The 14,971-nt window shown below is 47.0% G+C and overlaps 1 protein-coding gene across 1 annotated transcript; it reads right to left on the bottom strand.

Annotated features, from left to right (window-relative positions):
• Positions 1–135: 135 nt before the first annotated feature.
• LOC127776076 (L-ascorbate oxidase homolog) lies at positions 136–4,191 on the bottom strand. Its single transcript, XM_052302401.1, has 8 exons — positions 3,848–4,191; positions 3,629–3,738; positions 2,434–2,704; positions 2,218–2,320; positions 1,773–2,121; positions 987–1,352; positions 822–900; positions 136–644 (listed from the first exon to the last, which is right to left on the bottom strand). The coding sequence occupies exons 1-8, from the start codon at positions 3,983–3,985 to the stop codon at positions 432–434; spliced, it is 1,629 nt and encodes a 542-aa protein (XP_052158361.1). The 5' UTR covers positions 3,986–4,191; the 3' UTR covers positions 136–431.
• Between the last annotated feature and the right edge of the window lie 10,780 nt (positions 4,192–14,971).

Below are 14,971 nucleotides of genomic sequence, written 5' to 3' on the forward strand. Positions count from 1 at the left end.
TAGGCTTTGAAAGCGTACTTTGTGTTGGAACGTACCCCTTCCAGTAGTAAATGTATCTGGAATGGCCTTGCCAGTGAAGCTGGTTTGTGATATCAATTGACACAAATCTGAAACTATCTGAACATACTCCAGTTTATCAATATATATGCGTGGATATCGATATTATATCATCTATCAATAAATGTCAGGAAGCAAGATTATCCTTGCTTGCCATACAAAGAATTCGCTGCAACATTTTAGCTACAGTTGCTTAACAATGCGAATAGCAGAAATGGGATGCTAGGAGTACAATCTTCTCAACTTCTCAAGCTTGTCAAAAGAATTGGGGCTCAATAATCTGAACACCACATGTATCCTTGGCTCTCATCTGATTCTCATCAGTTTATCAGCTGTCACCCCTTCGTGACATGAAACTGATCCCCAATTCAGGTTCAGAGAGGCCTGGTCCGGCGCCCCGAGGCCCGACCGCAGAGGAGCGCGTTCTTTGGGATCGGGTTCTCGTCCCGCCATGAGTTCGCCGGAGAGTAGACCCGGAGGTAGAATTGTTGGCCGAGGTACTGTCTAGCCCAGCTCTCTGACCTGATGTTCCACATCCCCACATTATCCAAAGGCATGTAAATTGCAGTCCATGATTGAGGATACACCTGAAAAAAGTAGATCATGTGCAAGCAGGTCATATGAGTTGCGCAATCATGGAGCATTTCCATATATGGTCTATTGTGCTTCTTGTAATGACATGATCAGAATATACTGTTAGATGCAGTTTCAGATAAATTAAGTGTGGTCATGGTGATCTACAATGACCATCTGCATTGATATACCTGTAATGTGTACCGAGCAACTGCGTCTCTAAGGTTGTAGCTCTGGCGACTCGCAGGTGTCCATTGTCCTCCATCCATCCTGTTCAGAAATGGTAATCACCTTCAATCATTGACATGAACCGGTGGCCTACCCATAATTTGCAAGAATGGCAATGAAAAACGCACCCGACAACCCAGAATGCGTAACCGTCAATGTGCCATGACTGCACAAAGTTTTCAGAGTTCTCAAAGATGACTTCAACGTAGTCTCGCATGTTGGCTGCCATGACTGCTGTCTGCAGGTAGGCGCCACCTCCGGTTGGGTTGTCAGGCATGCTCCCCAGAGCGAACACACCCTGAATGTTGTAGAAGTCGGCAACCTTGAGAGGAGTGTCAGCTGGAATGAAGGACACGCTGTTGACCGCGTATCTCAGCTTGCCATTTATGCTAGCCCTTGAGTTCGCAAGTCTGATGGTTCTTGTAGTGTTGACAAGGCCATAATGGTATGAGCCCTGAGGGTTCGGCCTTGGTCCACTCGCTGTCAGATTCCATCTGTACCGAGTTAGAAAAACATGGGATTGAGTGGAAAGGAATGTTTCAGTCCTTCAAAAATGTATGCCGGAGTTACTTGGCAACTTCAGTTTTTCAGTTATGTTACTGTATTAACTAGATATGATATCTAAATCAGTTTTTCCAAATAAACAAAGATTGTTAACCACATGGACAGGTCTTATGTAATTAAAAATATGAAACATTGTAGTTACTAGTTGCTAGTACATTTGTGTAGGGAAATTCCAATGTTCTTGTCAAACTAAGTTAACTTTTGTTGGTCCTCTTGAACATATCTTATGATCTGAACCTAGTATATTTTCATTGACTTCCCAAAATTCTGTTATTGAAAAATAAGCATATGCTATTCAAATCTGGACAAGCTTACCGATTTTTTTTTTTGGAAGGAAGGCAAAAGCTTACCGAATTGATCTAGCCTGATTGAGAGACCAATCAATCTGGATTGTTGGTGCTGGGGGTGGTGCTACCGTAGAAAGGGCACCGTTTGAATTGCTGTAGTGGAGGACAGCGGTAGTGGTGAGCACAGGATTGGTGAAACGGGTCGAGACAATAATGCTGTAGTCCTGGGGTGGCTGATCAGCTGTCACGAGGAATGAGTAGGACTGGCCTAGATGGACATCAATCGATGTGTATGTGCTCTGCACGGTGTGTGATCCCTCCACCTCAACCAGCAGCAAGGAATGACCTTGAATCCTTATGTTCACTGATGTTGCTATGCCCACATTCGATACCCTAAAACGGTAAGTTTTCCCTGGCAACATTACATCAAACAAGTTCAGGATACACAATGGTGAAGTGCCCGCCAGACTTCTAGGTATGTTGTTCTGATTTACTCAGATAAATTTACCTTGGTCTACTGTAAACCTGTTGCCGTTCCAGCCTTGGCCATTGATAAGAAGCCCATCAGGGGGTGGAAGGTCATTACCACTGTCCAGAATGCCTTGCAAATCCTGCAAAATTCTAAGTTTAGTTTTTGGTGATGCAATAAAGTGAGCACCATGATACATAAACTACAATTCAGGTGTTGAACTTTGTGCTTAAGTATATAAAAAAATGTACTTACAGTGTGATTGAGCTTGAACCAGTCACCGGCCAATATGGTGAAATCGCCAGCAGGGGGTGCAAATGGAACCGGGATCCCCGGGCGGCTAAGGACCCTGATACCACCATACCCACCAGCAGCCTTATGGAATGCAAGGGAAGGAAAGTAGTAGTAGCTCCCAATTTGGTCCTTGAACTGCATGATGTAAGTGAAATTGCCACCCGGAGGGATCGGGCAGTTTGTACCATACACCCCGTCTTGCCATGAGCTCCTCCTCTGTTGAATTCCTTGCCTGCGATGTATGAACACCCAAGTAAGTTACAGACACGGGTATTCATTTCCACGGTCCAAATATGAAACGTCAATGAGATGTTTTTTTTTTAGTAACAGTTGATGAACATATTTCATTTTACTAATAGAAGATGAATGTTTCATTTTACTACTAGAAGATGAACATATTTTATGCCGTCGCCTTCTACGAGAAATTTTCTAATACTCAAATTAGTTCCTCAAGGTGGCAACAAGTACACTTGAAGCCAAAAGTAACCCAGCAAGCACAGCAATCTGCACATGCTCAACTTGAAGCATATTAGGCCCCACTGATACAATTAGGCACTAGTTGCACACATGCTCTTTCTATCATGGATCTGTAACGAGAACGAAAGCACAAGTATAAAAGAAAGGGAAAAAAAAAAGGGAAAGATGTAAGTAGACGCTACACACAGTATCAGGTTCTTTTAGTTGAGCAAGTAAAAGGAAGCAATAAAGATTTTGCCCTGGGACAGCTCACACGTCAGTGACATCACAAGCTCTGCAAAAGCACTTACAGAATCAAGATCTACACATGTGTTCTCGATTGAAACTTTGAAAGAATTGGCATGTTGTTTTCACATGTTCAAACTTGCACAACCCGTTTCAGTCCCAGCAACAGTGCAGTCATGTGGGGAACAATCTCAGAGACAGAGACAGAGAGAGTTTACACATCTCAAGGTTTAATTACAGCTTAATGAAGATCATGCTGATCATGGCAAAGACATATCTACGAATCTACAAATGTGGAGAAATAATCTGGAAATGAGCCGACAAGCACTCTCTCCGGCAAGACAGAAAATGCAACGTACGGAGCGAAACATGCCAGGCAGACTTTGGAGCAGCAAGCAAAGTTAGGTGAAACAGCGTTAAACAGAGTGATGAAGAGAAAGCTCTGCAAAATTACCATGAGAGGAGGAACGGGGAAGGCAGGTTGTTGAAGACATTGATGATGATGTTGTCGTTGGTGACCGCGTCGATCTGAGGCCCCGGGAACTGGCCGTTGATCAGTATCCCCTGCAAGCATCACACACCCCCACAACAACGCCATTAGCAAATGCAGCTCCGCTCAGCTCCAAGAACAAGCTGAAGCTGAAGCAGAACAAGAAGAAGAAGAAGTACTTACCTGCTGCTTGACGCCGAGAGGGTAGATGTCGCCGAAGGTGATGTTCCAGGTGTAGAACCTGTAAGGGTCGTCGCCTCTGACCGCGACGACGAGGAGGAGGAAGAAGAAGACGAGGAAGCGGGTAATGGTGGCCTCCATTCTCCTCGTCTCACACCTACCACCGCCACCGCCGTAGCCCGTACTCACTCTCACCGCTTTATCACCGAGCTGAGCTGAGCTCACTTGCCAGCTAGTAGTGGAGTGTCCGAGTGGGGAGTGTGATGGTGGGGAGCAGGGGTCAAAGAGTGTCAGGGAGGAAAGGGATCTGAGATGAGAGGAGGTGAGGAATTATAAATGAGGCGGCAGATTTTGCGGTGATGGCGAATGGGTGGTTGGACGGATGTGCTGTGCGTGTTCTCCTCTGCTAGATTCATCAATTTTTCGTCGCGCGGCAGCGGCAGGGAGGGGTGGCATGAGTTGTCACGGGGACGTGTGGCCCGCGTCGTAGGGAGGCGCGCGCGCGAAACCGCCGGGGGCATCGAACCGCAAAATGCTAGGCGTACGCGGTGGAGTATGTACGACCAAGGTTATCAGGATCGGGATACTAGATAGTATCGTTTTGCTCAAAGTAATATCGTATCGTAGTATCAGAATACTATGAGATTTTCTTCTTTTAAAGTTTAATTAATATTTATATTAATTATATATAGCCATTCTATATAAAATAATGTAGTAATGATATATGTCATGCAAATAGAGACATTTATTAAGAGAAACCACGTTGGTTTTGATATATTTAACTGATTTTCATATAAATTTGAGCATATTTAGTTACATTATTTTCAAACCATGTTATTTTAAATAATATTTTGTAGTATCGTAGGGATCGTAAAATCGGGATACCACATAAGATTCCGTAGGATCGTGTAGTAATTAATAGTAGGATCGAGATACTATGAAAATTAGGATACTAGGTGGGATCGGTATCTTTTCGGCTTGGGAGGATCGTAGTATCGTAAGATACTAGGATACGAATTGGGATATTAATAACCTTGCGCACGACCGACGTGCTCGCACAACCGCAAAAGGAGTCGCCTGGCGGGTGAAATGGCTCCGTGCACCCAGCGAGCGTCTTCTCTCTCTCTCCCACACGGCCACACACGCACATCTGGATGTACGATGTGTCGGCGCCATGGTGCTCCGCGGCGCCGCAGAAGTGACTTGCCGGTGCGAATCCAATGTTTAAGCCGACGAATCACGAATCCATCCACGAATCCACGATCAGCTGCAAGAGGAGGAGGAGACGAGCAGTGCACGTAAAGCAAGGCCAATATCTTACGTAGGTTTTGACGGAGCTCCAGTTTCACCCCTTCTACAGCGACAGCGAGTACTCTAAAATAAAAGAGAAGCTGGATGGAGTATTCTCGCAAAATAAACTAGAGAAATAGAGCTGGATTTAAGCCGCTCTATAACTTCACTCCAGACCTAAAACCTGAAGTGAGATTTAAGAGTTGAGCTCTACCAAACATACCCTAAAATAACCTAAGTTACTTGTACAAGTTATCACATCATATTTTTCTTACATGGGGAAAAAGAAAGAAAAGAAAAGCGAGCCACGGATTTATAGCCAGCTACAGCACAAGCTCCAATAAACCATATGAGAGATATGGATGAATTAAGTATTAATGATACAATATATATCTACAACTAATTATTGTCTAAACAGGCTATTAGGTTGGTTATGGATAAAAAAACATCCAAGGGTCTTCCCGCTAGCTCCACAAGGTGATGTACTAGTTGTCCTAGATCCGAAGCCTCACCATTTCTATTTATTTAATATTAGGTTAGTTATATATGATGTTTAATTTTTGAAGCTAGTAAGCTGGCTATATTATTAAACTTGCTCTCAGAACCAGAGATCAACTAAACCGTTATAGTTTTACCTATAAAGTAAGTAGAGCTGGATTTGAACCGCTTCAAAACTCTAAGCCTAGCTTCTAAATTTAAATTTACAAGTTGGATCCCTGTCAAATATGGACCCGTAAGCTCTGGATAATCCAACTCGGGATCGCGCCTGCCCGTCGCGCGTGACGACGATGGAGGCAGCGGCGCGCGCACGTCGTGCACGCCCGGGCGACCGGCCGCCATGTGATCCGCATGAGAAAGCCACCATTGGCTGGATCGCCCAATTGCTCCTCCGAATCTCCAATTGTCCAATGCCTCCAGCTTACTTCACATGGCCACTAATCACGATTCACAGAAAACCACTTTTCCCTCGGTTGATGCCTCACCCTAGTTGCGTGCCACTTGCGTACTTGCATGCGGCTCGATCCAAACATGTAAATTTTAAAGAATGATTCGATCGAGTGAGTGATCCGATGTAATGTGTACACCTCGGCTTTTTTGCTCGTACGTACGTGAAGCCTCGCGGAATCACGCACGGGAAGGGAGACGCGACCCGCGCTGTACGTGCGTCGAGCGATCGATATGTCATATGAGCTCTCCTGTGGGCTGTGTGGATGGACGGCCACGCGCACCGACACACCGTTTTCACGGTGGAGCGCCCTCACCGACAGGCGACAGGGCATCAGGAGGGTGGCGCCCTGTGCGGCCGATGGGTGATGCCACGTCGGCGATTTGCAAAAAAGCCCTCGGCTTTACACGTAACTAGTATGGTGGCCCGCGCAGATTGCGCGGCTAGCATCATTATATTTTCTCTCATATAATATCATATATGTTTTCTCATTATATTATTAAAATATATTACAATGACAACATAATTTTAAATTTTGCAATAACTTTACGAAACTACTAATGTGTAATATTCATATTGTATATTATATACGTGTTAGTTATTAATTATTTTTATATCAAATTTTAATTATTTGTAAATTATATATATTCCTATATGGACTCTAGACTCGTCTTTTAATATTTATTTTTTTAATTCTGAATTTTTATTATTTCTAATTGTATTTCTACGTGGACTCTAAACTCATCTTTCAATATTCTTTAATTTTTAATTTTAAATTTCAGTTACTTCTAAATTGTATTCCTATATTGACTTTAAACTCTTCTTCCCATATTTTTCTTAATTTCAAATTTTAGTTATTTGTAAATTGTATTTTTATACGGACTCTAAACACTACTTTTCATTTTATTATGTTCCGAATTTTAGTTAGTTTTAAATTCCTATATGGACTCTATACTCTACTTCTAATATTCGTTATTTTTTAATTCCGAATTTCTATTTTTTTCTTAATTGTATTTCTATATGGACTCTATACTCTACTTCTAATTTTTCTTATTTTTAATTCCGAATTTCTATTATTTCCTAATTGTATTTCTATATAGACTCTAGTCTTCTCTTCTAATATTCCTAATTTTTAATTCCGAATTTCTATTTTTTTCTTAATTGTATTTCTATATGAACTATATACTCTACTTATAATATTCCTTATTTTTAATTCCGAATTTCTATTATTTCCTAATTATATTTGACTCTATACTCTACTTCTAATATTCCTTATTTTTAATTCCGAATTTCAGTTATTTACTAATTGTATTTTTATATGGACTCTAGTCTCCTCTTATAATATTCCTTATTTTTTAATTCCGAATTTCAGCTATTTCTAAATTGTATTTCTATGTGGACTCTAGTCTCCTCTTCTAATATTCCTTATTTTTTAATTCCGAATTTCAGCTATTTCTAAATTGTATTTCTATATGGACTATAGTCTCCTCTTCTAATATTCCTTAATTTTTAATTCTGAATTTTAGCTATTTCTAAATTGTATTTCTATATGTACTCTACCTTTTCTTTTTCTCCGATTAATGTGAGAATTTCTAGACCATGAGTGTCGATGGGGGATACCCGTAGACCGGATATAGAGGGTATTGGGGTACGCTGGTACGAGGATCTACATAGTACGACATCAAGCAAACAGGAAACAGGGATTATACTGGTTCAGGCCCCTTGGTAGGTAATAGCCCTAATCCAGTTGATATGGGATTATATGATGGAAACCACAGATTACAAAGGGAATAGTAGAACTCGACGATACCGACGAGATCGTAGTCGAGTCGATCCGACTAGATCTCCTGGCGACTTGGCTCTGATAAGCTCCGACTTCGTAGGCTGTGGTGGATGCGTTGGCTCTGAGATTCGATCTCTTAGGTCCTCCCGGGGGGTCCCTTTTATATCATAGGTCAACTGGTCTCCAAGTAGGACTCAGAGACATCGGACCCGATACGATACAATGACGAACCAGTTCTATCCGAGTAGGACTCCTTACATCTGTGAACTCCGTAATGAATTTCCCCAACCTATGCCGAAAACGTCCGCATATGCGCAAGCATACCATGTCGATATGTGACGTATATCGAAGGGTAGAGGGTATACCTTACCCGTATCCCTGACAGTAGCCCCTGACTTCTGCTTAAATGAACTCGTGAAACCGATCGCGACTTCTGATGTCGAAGTTGTCGTCGTTCTCGGTGTGATGACCGAGAGACAAGGAGTTATCGACAACGCCAGGTGAAGCTCAACGTTCATGAGTGAATTTAAATTGAAGTCCGAGAAACTGCCGCGCGTAACGGATCCAGAAATTTCCGGTGGCCATCTCTCTCCTTTCCTTGGAATTCGCACCATCGGAGGTGCGTCTATTTAAGGGAGTTTTGGGGATCCAATTTGAGGTCCGCCTGTTGAAAAAACTCTCCAGCTTCCAAACGTCCCTCGTCTTCTTCGCTCCCACAAAAACCCTAGCCAGCTCATCTCGGTCCTTTCTCCGGCGATCCCCGGTGGCAGTGGATCTCGACAAGTCTACCTCCACCAGTGTGTCACTGAAGAAACTGCAGGAGGATGGCGCCCTTCCCGGTCATGGGACCGCGGAGAGGGAAGTAGGAGGTACTGAACCCCAGCCTGTCCTGGGTCGCATGGTTGCGGTTGAGGACTTTATTCTCTGCGGTTTTCTTCCTCCGCCTTCTGAATTTCTCCTTTTGGTCTTGAATTTCTATGGTCTTTCCTTGCTCCATTTGAACCCCAACTCCATCGCCTTCCTGAGTATTTTTACGCATCTTTGTGAGGCCTACATTGGGGTGAAGCTGTTTCTTGACCTCTTCTGCTTTTACTATGAGTTACGCTGGATGGAATCCAAAAAGGTGTCCGGGTGTGTTGGTTTTCGACTTCGGGATGGCCTGAAGTCGCGATACATCCCCTTTCAGTGCCCCTCCTCTCGCAGCAAGTGGCGGGAGAGGTGGTTCTATCTTCAGATAAAGGATTCGGATCCGGTCTTCGTTGTTCCTGAGGAGCAACCAGACAAGATTCCATCTTGGACCACCAAACCCACCTTGACCCCATCCCTCCAATCTTTCATCGATATCATTGACGACCTCCGAGAACGGGGGTTGTCGGGGTATGAAGTTGCTGCCGACTTCATTGGTAGGCGGATCCAGCCGCTTCAGGCTCGAGCTCATCCTGCCTTTGATTATTCTAGGCCAGAGGACGCGGCCCGGGTTTCTCCTCGGGGTATTTCTTTTTTAGTTAAATTGACTCTCTTATGCGCGCGTTCTTCCCGGCTTATCGGATTCTGGTCTCGATCTACAGGCTTGGATAGCGCAACCGTGGAGCGCCGTGTCGGCCAACTGATGATCAGCGGCCCAACAACGGTGAACAAAGTCCCTGTCCCCCTTTGCTAGAAAGACGCTGCCATCAATGTAAGTGTACCCAGCGGTCCTTCTGCACTTTCTTCCGGGATCGCATTATGACTTCATGAAGCGTAGGCTCTCCCTCTGACTGATATCATCGGGCCGCTCGTGGACCATCAGGTGGCGGCGTCGCTGAAGGAGAAGGTCGCCAAGGAGGCGTCTGACGTTGCTGCTGCCGCTGCCACAACGAGTGGCGGCGTCGTTCCGAAAAAGGGGAGGAAATTCTCCTCTGTAGTCGGACATCATCGGAAGACACCCACCCCCTCGGTAAGTTCTCCTGTTATTTGATCACGTAATCGGAAGACTTCCACCTCACATCATATCGATTGTACTCCAGGCCTCGGACGTGTCTCCCCCGCCTCCGCGATGGCAACGGCTTGTGACGCTCGGAGAGAAGTGAGTGAATGAATTTGAGGTTTCGCGATTTCATCGAACTCTATCTCAATCGCAGCCTTTCGCAGGGCGGCGCGGGCGAAGGCGGTGCAAGATGGGTCTGGAGGGACCTCCAGCGCGTCTCCTGCCGTGGCCTCGACGGATGTCGTGGTCGTGCCCAGGAGCCGCGAGGCGACACCTAGCGGCCCAGCCAGCGATCCCGTGGCTGGTCGTGGTTCGTCGGCTGCTGTCCTCACCTGGGAGGAGCTCCAGGTTGAGATGGGGCGCCTCCTCGAGGCTGATGCTCGCGGCATTGGTCGCGAGATCACGGAGGCGAGGGCGGCGGCAGCGTCGTCGGCAAATGAGCGCGCCGACCGGCTGGCGCACGATTTGGCGGAGGTTCGTGAGGACCTCCAGAAGATGAGGGAACTGGTAGCCGGCAATGAGCGACAACGGCAGGGACTCGAGCACCGTATATCGGAGCTCGAGAACAACTTGTCGGAAATCCGTGGCTCGTTGCGGGTCACCTATACTGGTCTACACCAGCTCGCCGGGGAGTGCGATATCAAGTCTACCATCCCGGTGAATCTCGATGAGTTCTCGCTGACGTCTTCTCTTGCGGAGCTGGCGGCGGCAATGGAGGAGATCCCCTCCAAGCATGCGGCCAGGATCGGGGAGGAGACGTCTAACGGGATCTACACCGGGGCATGCCACGTCCTTGCGTGTGTGAGGCTGGCGCACCCTGAACTCGATCTGTGGAAGATCTTGGATCAGGGGGCGGCTAGCGACGCGCACAAGGATGTGATGGAAGAAGTCGGCGATCTGGGGGAGTCTGTTCTCCCACTTTTTGAAGAGTAGGATTTTGACTCTCTTGTACTCTTTAGTCATGATTTGTAAAACTTTCGTTGGTTCCAACCGCTTTAGTATGCGCAGTCATCGCCTTAGCTTTCTTTAGCATTTTGATCTTGAGTACTTTGTTGTCGTTTGTAGAGATGTTGATGTCGAGGATGTCCAGCAGCGCAGGCAGCCTGAGTTGCCAATGGTCGTTCCGTTACTTGCGTCTAAGCCACATGTGCCGGAGGGCGATGTAGATGGAAGTTCGCCCGTGGAAACGAGCATGGCGACGACTCCCTTAGGTTGGTTGTCTTTGTTATCATTTCCTTTGCCCTTCCGTCTGGATCGACTTGATTTGTTGTGTTCTCGGGAGAGAAGAGCAGCTTGACTTAGTCATTTCCATGCTGAGCAGATCTCGAGAGTGCGCTTGCTGACCGGGATCGTCGTGTCCAGTATTGGAGGACGAAGTTTGAGGTCGCGGAACTCGAGAGGACTATGCTGGAAGTGAGAAAGGACCAGGTCGTAGAGACACTCCAGGGTCGTGAGGTGTGGTTCAACTCGTATCTGAAGAGTTGCTGCACATCTATGTCGAGAGTCTGTAGAGAACTTCGAGTACCCCGTGGGGATCCCAAGGAATCGGCGGCCGGATACATCTCGTGGCTGAATGGGGCCTGCGCCCAGCTCGAAGGCATCGGTCAATGTATCGACGAGGAGTTGAAGCAGGAGTGTCGTCGCTCAAGCCAATATGCCGGGGGGCACGTGTTGGCCTGCATACGAGATCATCGTCCGTAGCTGCACCTCGAGTTCCTCCGCGAAGGGTTTTCTCATTCTCGGAGAACTCCTACGGAGATAGATGGCCTGACGAAGTCGATGGCACCGCTGGCGGAAAAGGTCTTCCAGTCGATGGACTGGCGTTGGCCTTCCTGGTAGTCTCCGTGTCTCTGGATGTAGTGTGTATGAGTGTCTTCTCACTTCACGACTTTGATCAGTCATTTGAGTTATACACTCTCCTTAGCCCCCAGCCTTGTCATCGGAGAATTCTTCTCGGGAGATAAAGCTCTTGGACCTTTGACCTGCCTCGGTTGAACAAGCACTGATCCTAGGCCTCAGCCGCGAAGTTGGAAAGTTTATTTCCAAATACACGGCTTGGTTAATAAGCACGGCGAGAACTCTTACACGACTAGATCTTACATGGTATTTCGTCTCTACAGGATCCGACAAGGCCTTATCGGCTCTGGGCGTCCCCAGCCGAAGTTCCCTTAGGTTCCTCGGAGGCCTTGTCAAGACGGCGTAAAGGGACATGAGGATAAGTTTCAACGCTAGGTGTCATATGGGTAAGGGATCATCGGGAAGGAACACTTCGATTGTAGTCTGTACCTGAAAAATAGGCTTTATTGAAGCTGTAAGGTGTCTTACAAGTATGGATACTATTGACTTATACATAGAATTTACGTAATTGATCAATGTTCGAAGAGTTTGCCAACTCGCGACCATCGCCGTCTGCAATTTTGAATGCGCCTGGCCGCAGAACTTGTGTGATCGTGTACGGTCCTTCCCATTTGGGTGAGAACTTGTTTCGCCCTGCTTGGCTTTGAACCCGTCGGAGGACGTAGTCGCCGATCAAAAGCGTGCGTGCTTGGATGCGCTTCTCGTGGTAACGGCGAAGGGCCTGTTGGTAGCTGGCTGCTCGAACGGCAATTCGATCGCGATGTTCCTCGAGTAGATTCACATCATCGTATCGCTGCTCCTCCTGATCCTCATCGGAATACTTCTGTACTCGTGTACTTTGATGTCGTAGCTCGGTGGGGAGCATCGCCTCTAAGCCGTACATGAGGAAGAAGGGTGTCTCCTCGACCCACTTCTTGTCGTGTGACATGAGCCTGTCGTAGACGCGGGTCTTGATTCCTTGTAGTACTATGCCGTTTGCTCGCTCGACTTGTCCATTGCTCTGAGGGTGAGAAACCGAGGCGAAGCAGATCTTGACTCCTAGCCTGATGCAGTAATCCTGAAAATCGGAACTGATGAACTGGGAGCCGTTGTCTGTTATGATACGGTGGGGCAATCCGAATCTGCAGAATATCCCTTTGATGAATTTGATGGCGTTGTCGGCCTTGATTTCTGCCGTGGGTGTCGTTTTAATCCACTTGGTGAATTTGTCGATCGCCATGAATAGGAACCTGTAGCCCCCTGTCCTCGTGGGAATGGCCTGAGTATATCTAGCCCCTAGCACGAGAATGGCCAAGTGAGAGGGATAGTCTGGAGTGCTTGCGCTGGCAGCTTTGTGTGTTTACTGTGGAATTGACAGGCTTCACACCGCTGAACCATTTCGCAGGCATCTTTGAGGGCGGTTGGCCAGAAAAACCCTTGTCAGAAAGCTTTTCCGACTAATGTCCGACCGGCGGCATGTGACCCACAGATCCCTTCATGTATGTTGAGGAGGAGGTGTCTGCCGTCGTCGGACGAGACGTATTTTAGGAGTACCTCGTTTGGTGCCTTCTTGTATAGATCATTGCCGATCATACAGTAGACTTTTGCTTTACGGGATATTTTCTCGGCTTCTACGTCGTCCTCGGGCAATTCTTCGCTGCCTATGAATTTAATAAGTGGGGTGCGCCAGTCGTCTGTGGTCTCGATATCGGCAACGGCGCGCTCTGCCTCTGTAGCCCCCGAGCCGATGTTGGGGGCGATCGGGCTATCTTCGTCGGTTGCCTTTTTCACTGATGGCCTCGTCAGGACGTCCAGAAAGGTGCCAGGTTCAAGTGGTTCTCGTCTGGACGCACGTCGTGCTAGATCATCCGGTTCGATGTTGTCTTTGCGGTATACATGTCGGACCTCGATCCCATCGAACCTTTTTTCCAGCTTCCTGACTTCTGCGGGATACTTGGATAACTCGGGGCTGGAGCACTTGTAATCTTTATGCACCTGGTTCGCGACTAGTTCGGAATCCCCTTTCACGATTAGTCACCTAACTCCGAGTTCAGCTGCAGCTCTTATCCTGGCAAGTAGTCCTTCGTATTCGGCTGTGTTATTGGTTGCCTTAAAGTTGAGGTGAATTGCATGCTTGAATTGATCTCCGGAAGGCGATGTCAAGATGAATCCTGCCCCTGCTCCCTGGCTGTTGAGTGCGCCATCGAACGCCATTGTCCACGTTTCGTTGTAGATTTGGTTGTCTGACCTGTTATCAGGCATGGTCCAATCGGCTACGAAATCGGCGAGTACCTGGGACTTGATGGCTGTTCGTGGCACAAAGTGGATATCAAATTGGCTTAGCTCGACTACCCATTTCGCAATGCGGCCTACAACGTCTTTGTTTCTCACGACTTCACCGAGAGGGAAGAAGGAGACAACTGTGACCCTGTGGGCTTGGAAGTAGTGGCGTAGCTTTCTTGATGTCATGATTACCGCGTAGAGCAGTTTTTGGATCTGTGGATATCTTGTCTTTGCGGCGTGGAGAGCTTCGCTGACATAGTAGACTGGTCGTTGCACCTTCTCTCTTTCGACAACAATGACAGTGCTAACGGAGTATGGCGTGGCGGCAATATAGAGAAATAATTCTTCATTGGGTTGGGGGGCAACAAATACAGGTGGATTTGATAGGTAGCGCTTGAGTGCAATGAATGCCTCTTCGGCTTCCTGTGTCCATACAAATTTGTCTTGCTTTTTCAGCAGAGCGAAGAAAGACTGTCCTCGCTATCCCATCCTAGCGACGAACCTGCTTAGTGCCGCCATGCATCCGGTTAGCTTCTGTACTTCCTTGAGTCTTGTAGGCGACTTCATGTTCTCGATTGCCTTGATCTTCTCGGGATTTGCTTCTATTCCTCTGCTAGAGACGAGGAAGCCGAGTAGCTTGCCCGAGGGTACTCCGAACGTGCACTTCTCTGGGTTGAGCATGAGGCGATATCGTCGGAGGTTGTCGAACGTTTCCCGCAGATCGTTAATCAATGAGTCGCTTGTCTTGGTCTTGACAACAATGTCATCGACGTAGGCCTCGACATTGTTTCCGAGCTGGTCGCTAAGTGCACCTTGGACCGTGCGCTGGAAAGTGTTTCCTGCGGTTATTAGTCCGAACGGCATCTTAACGTAGCAGAATACCCCGAACGGCGTGATGAATGCTGTCTTCTCCTCGTCCTCTTTCGCCATGCTGATTTGGTGGTAACCGGAGTAAGCGTCGAGAAAGCTCAACAACTCACAACCGGCTGTTGAGTCCACCAGTTGGTCTATTCGAGGAAGAGG

The sequence above is a fragment of the Oryza glaberrima genome, chromosome 6 (genome assembly GCF_000147395.1).
Source record: "Oryza glaberrima chromosome 6, OglaRS2, whole genome shotgun sequence".
Classification (NCBI taxonomy): Eukaryota; Viridiplantae; Streptophyta; class Magnoliopsida; order Poales; family Poaceae; genus Oryza; species Oryza glaberrima.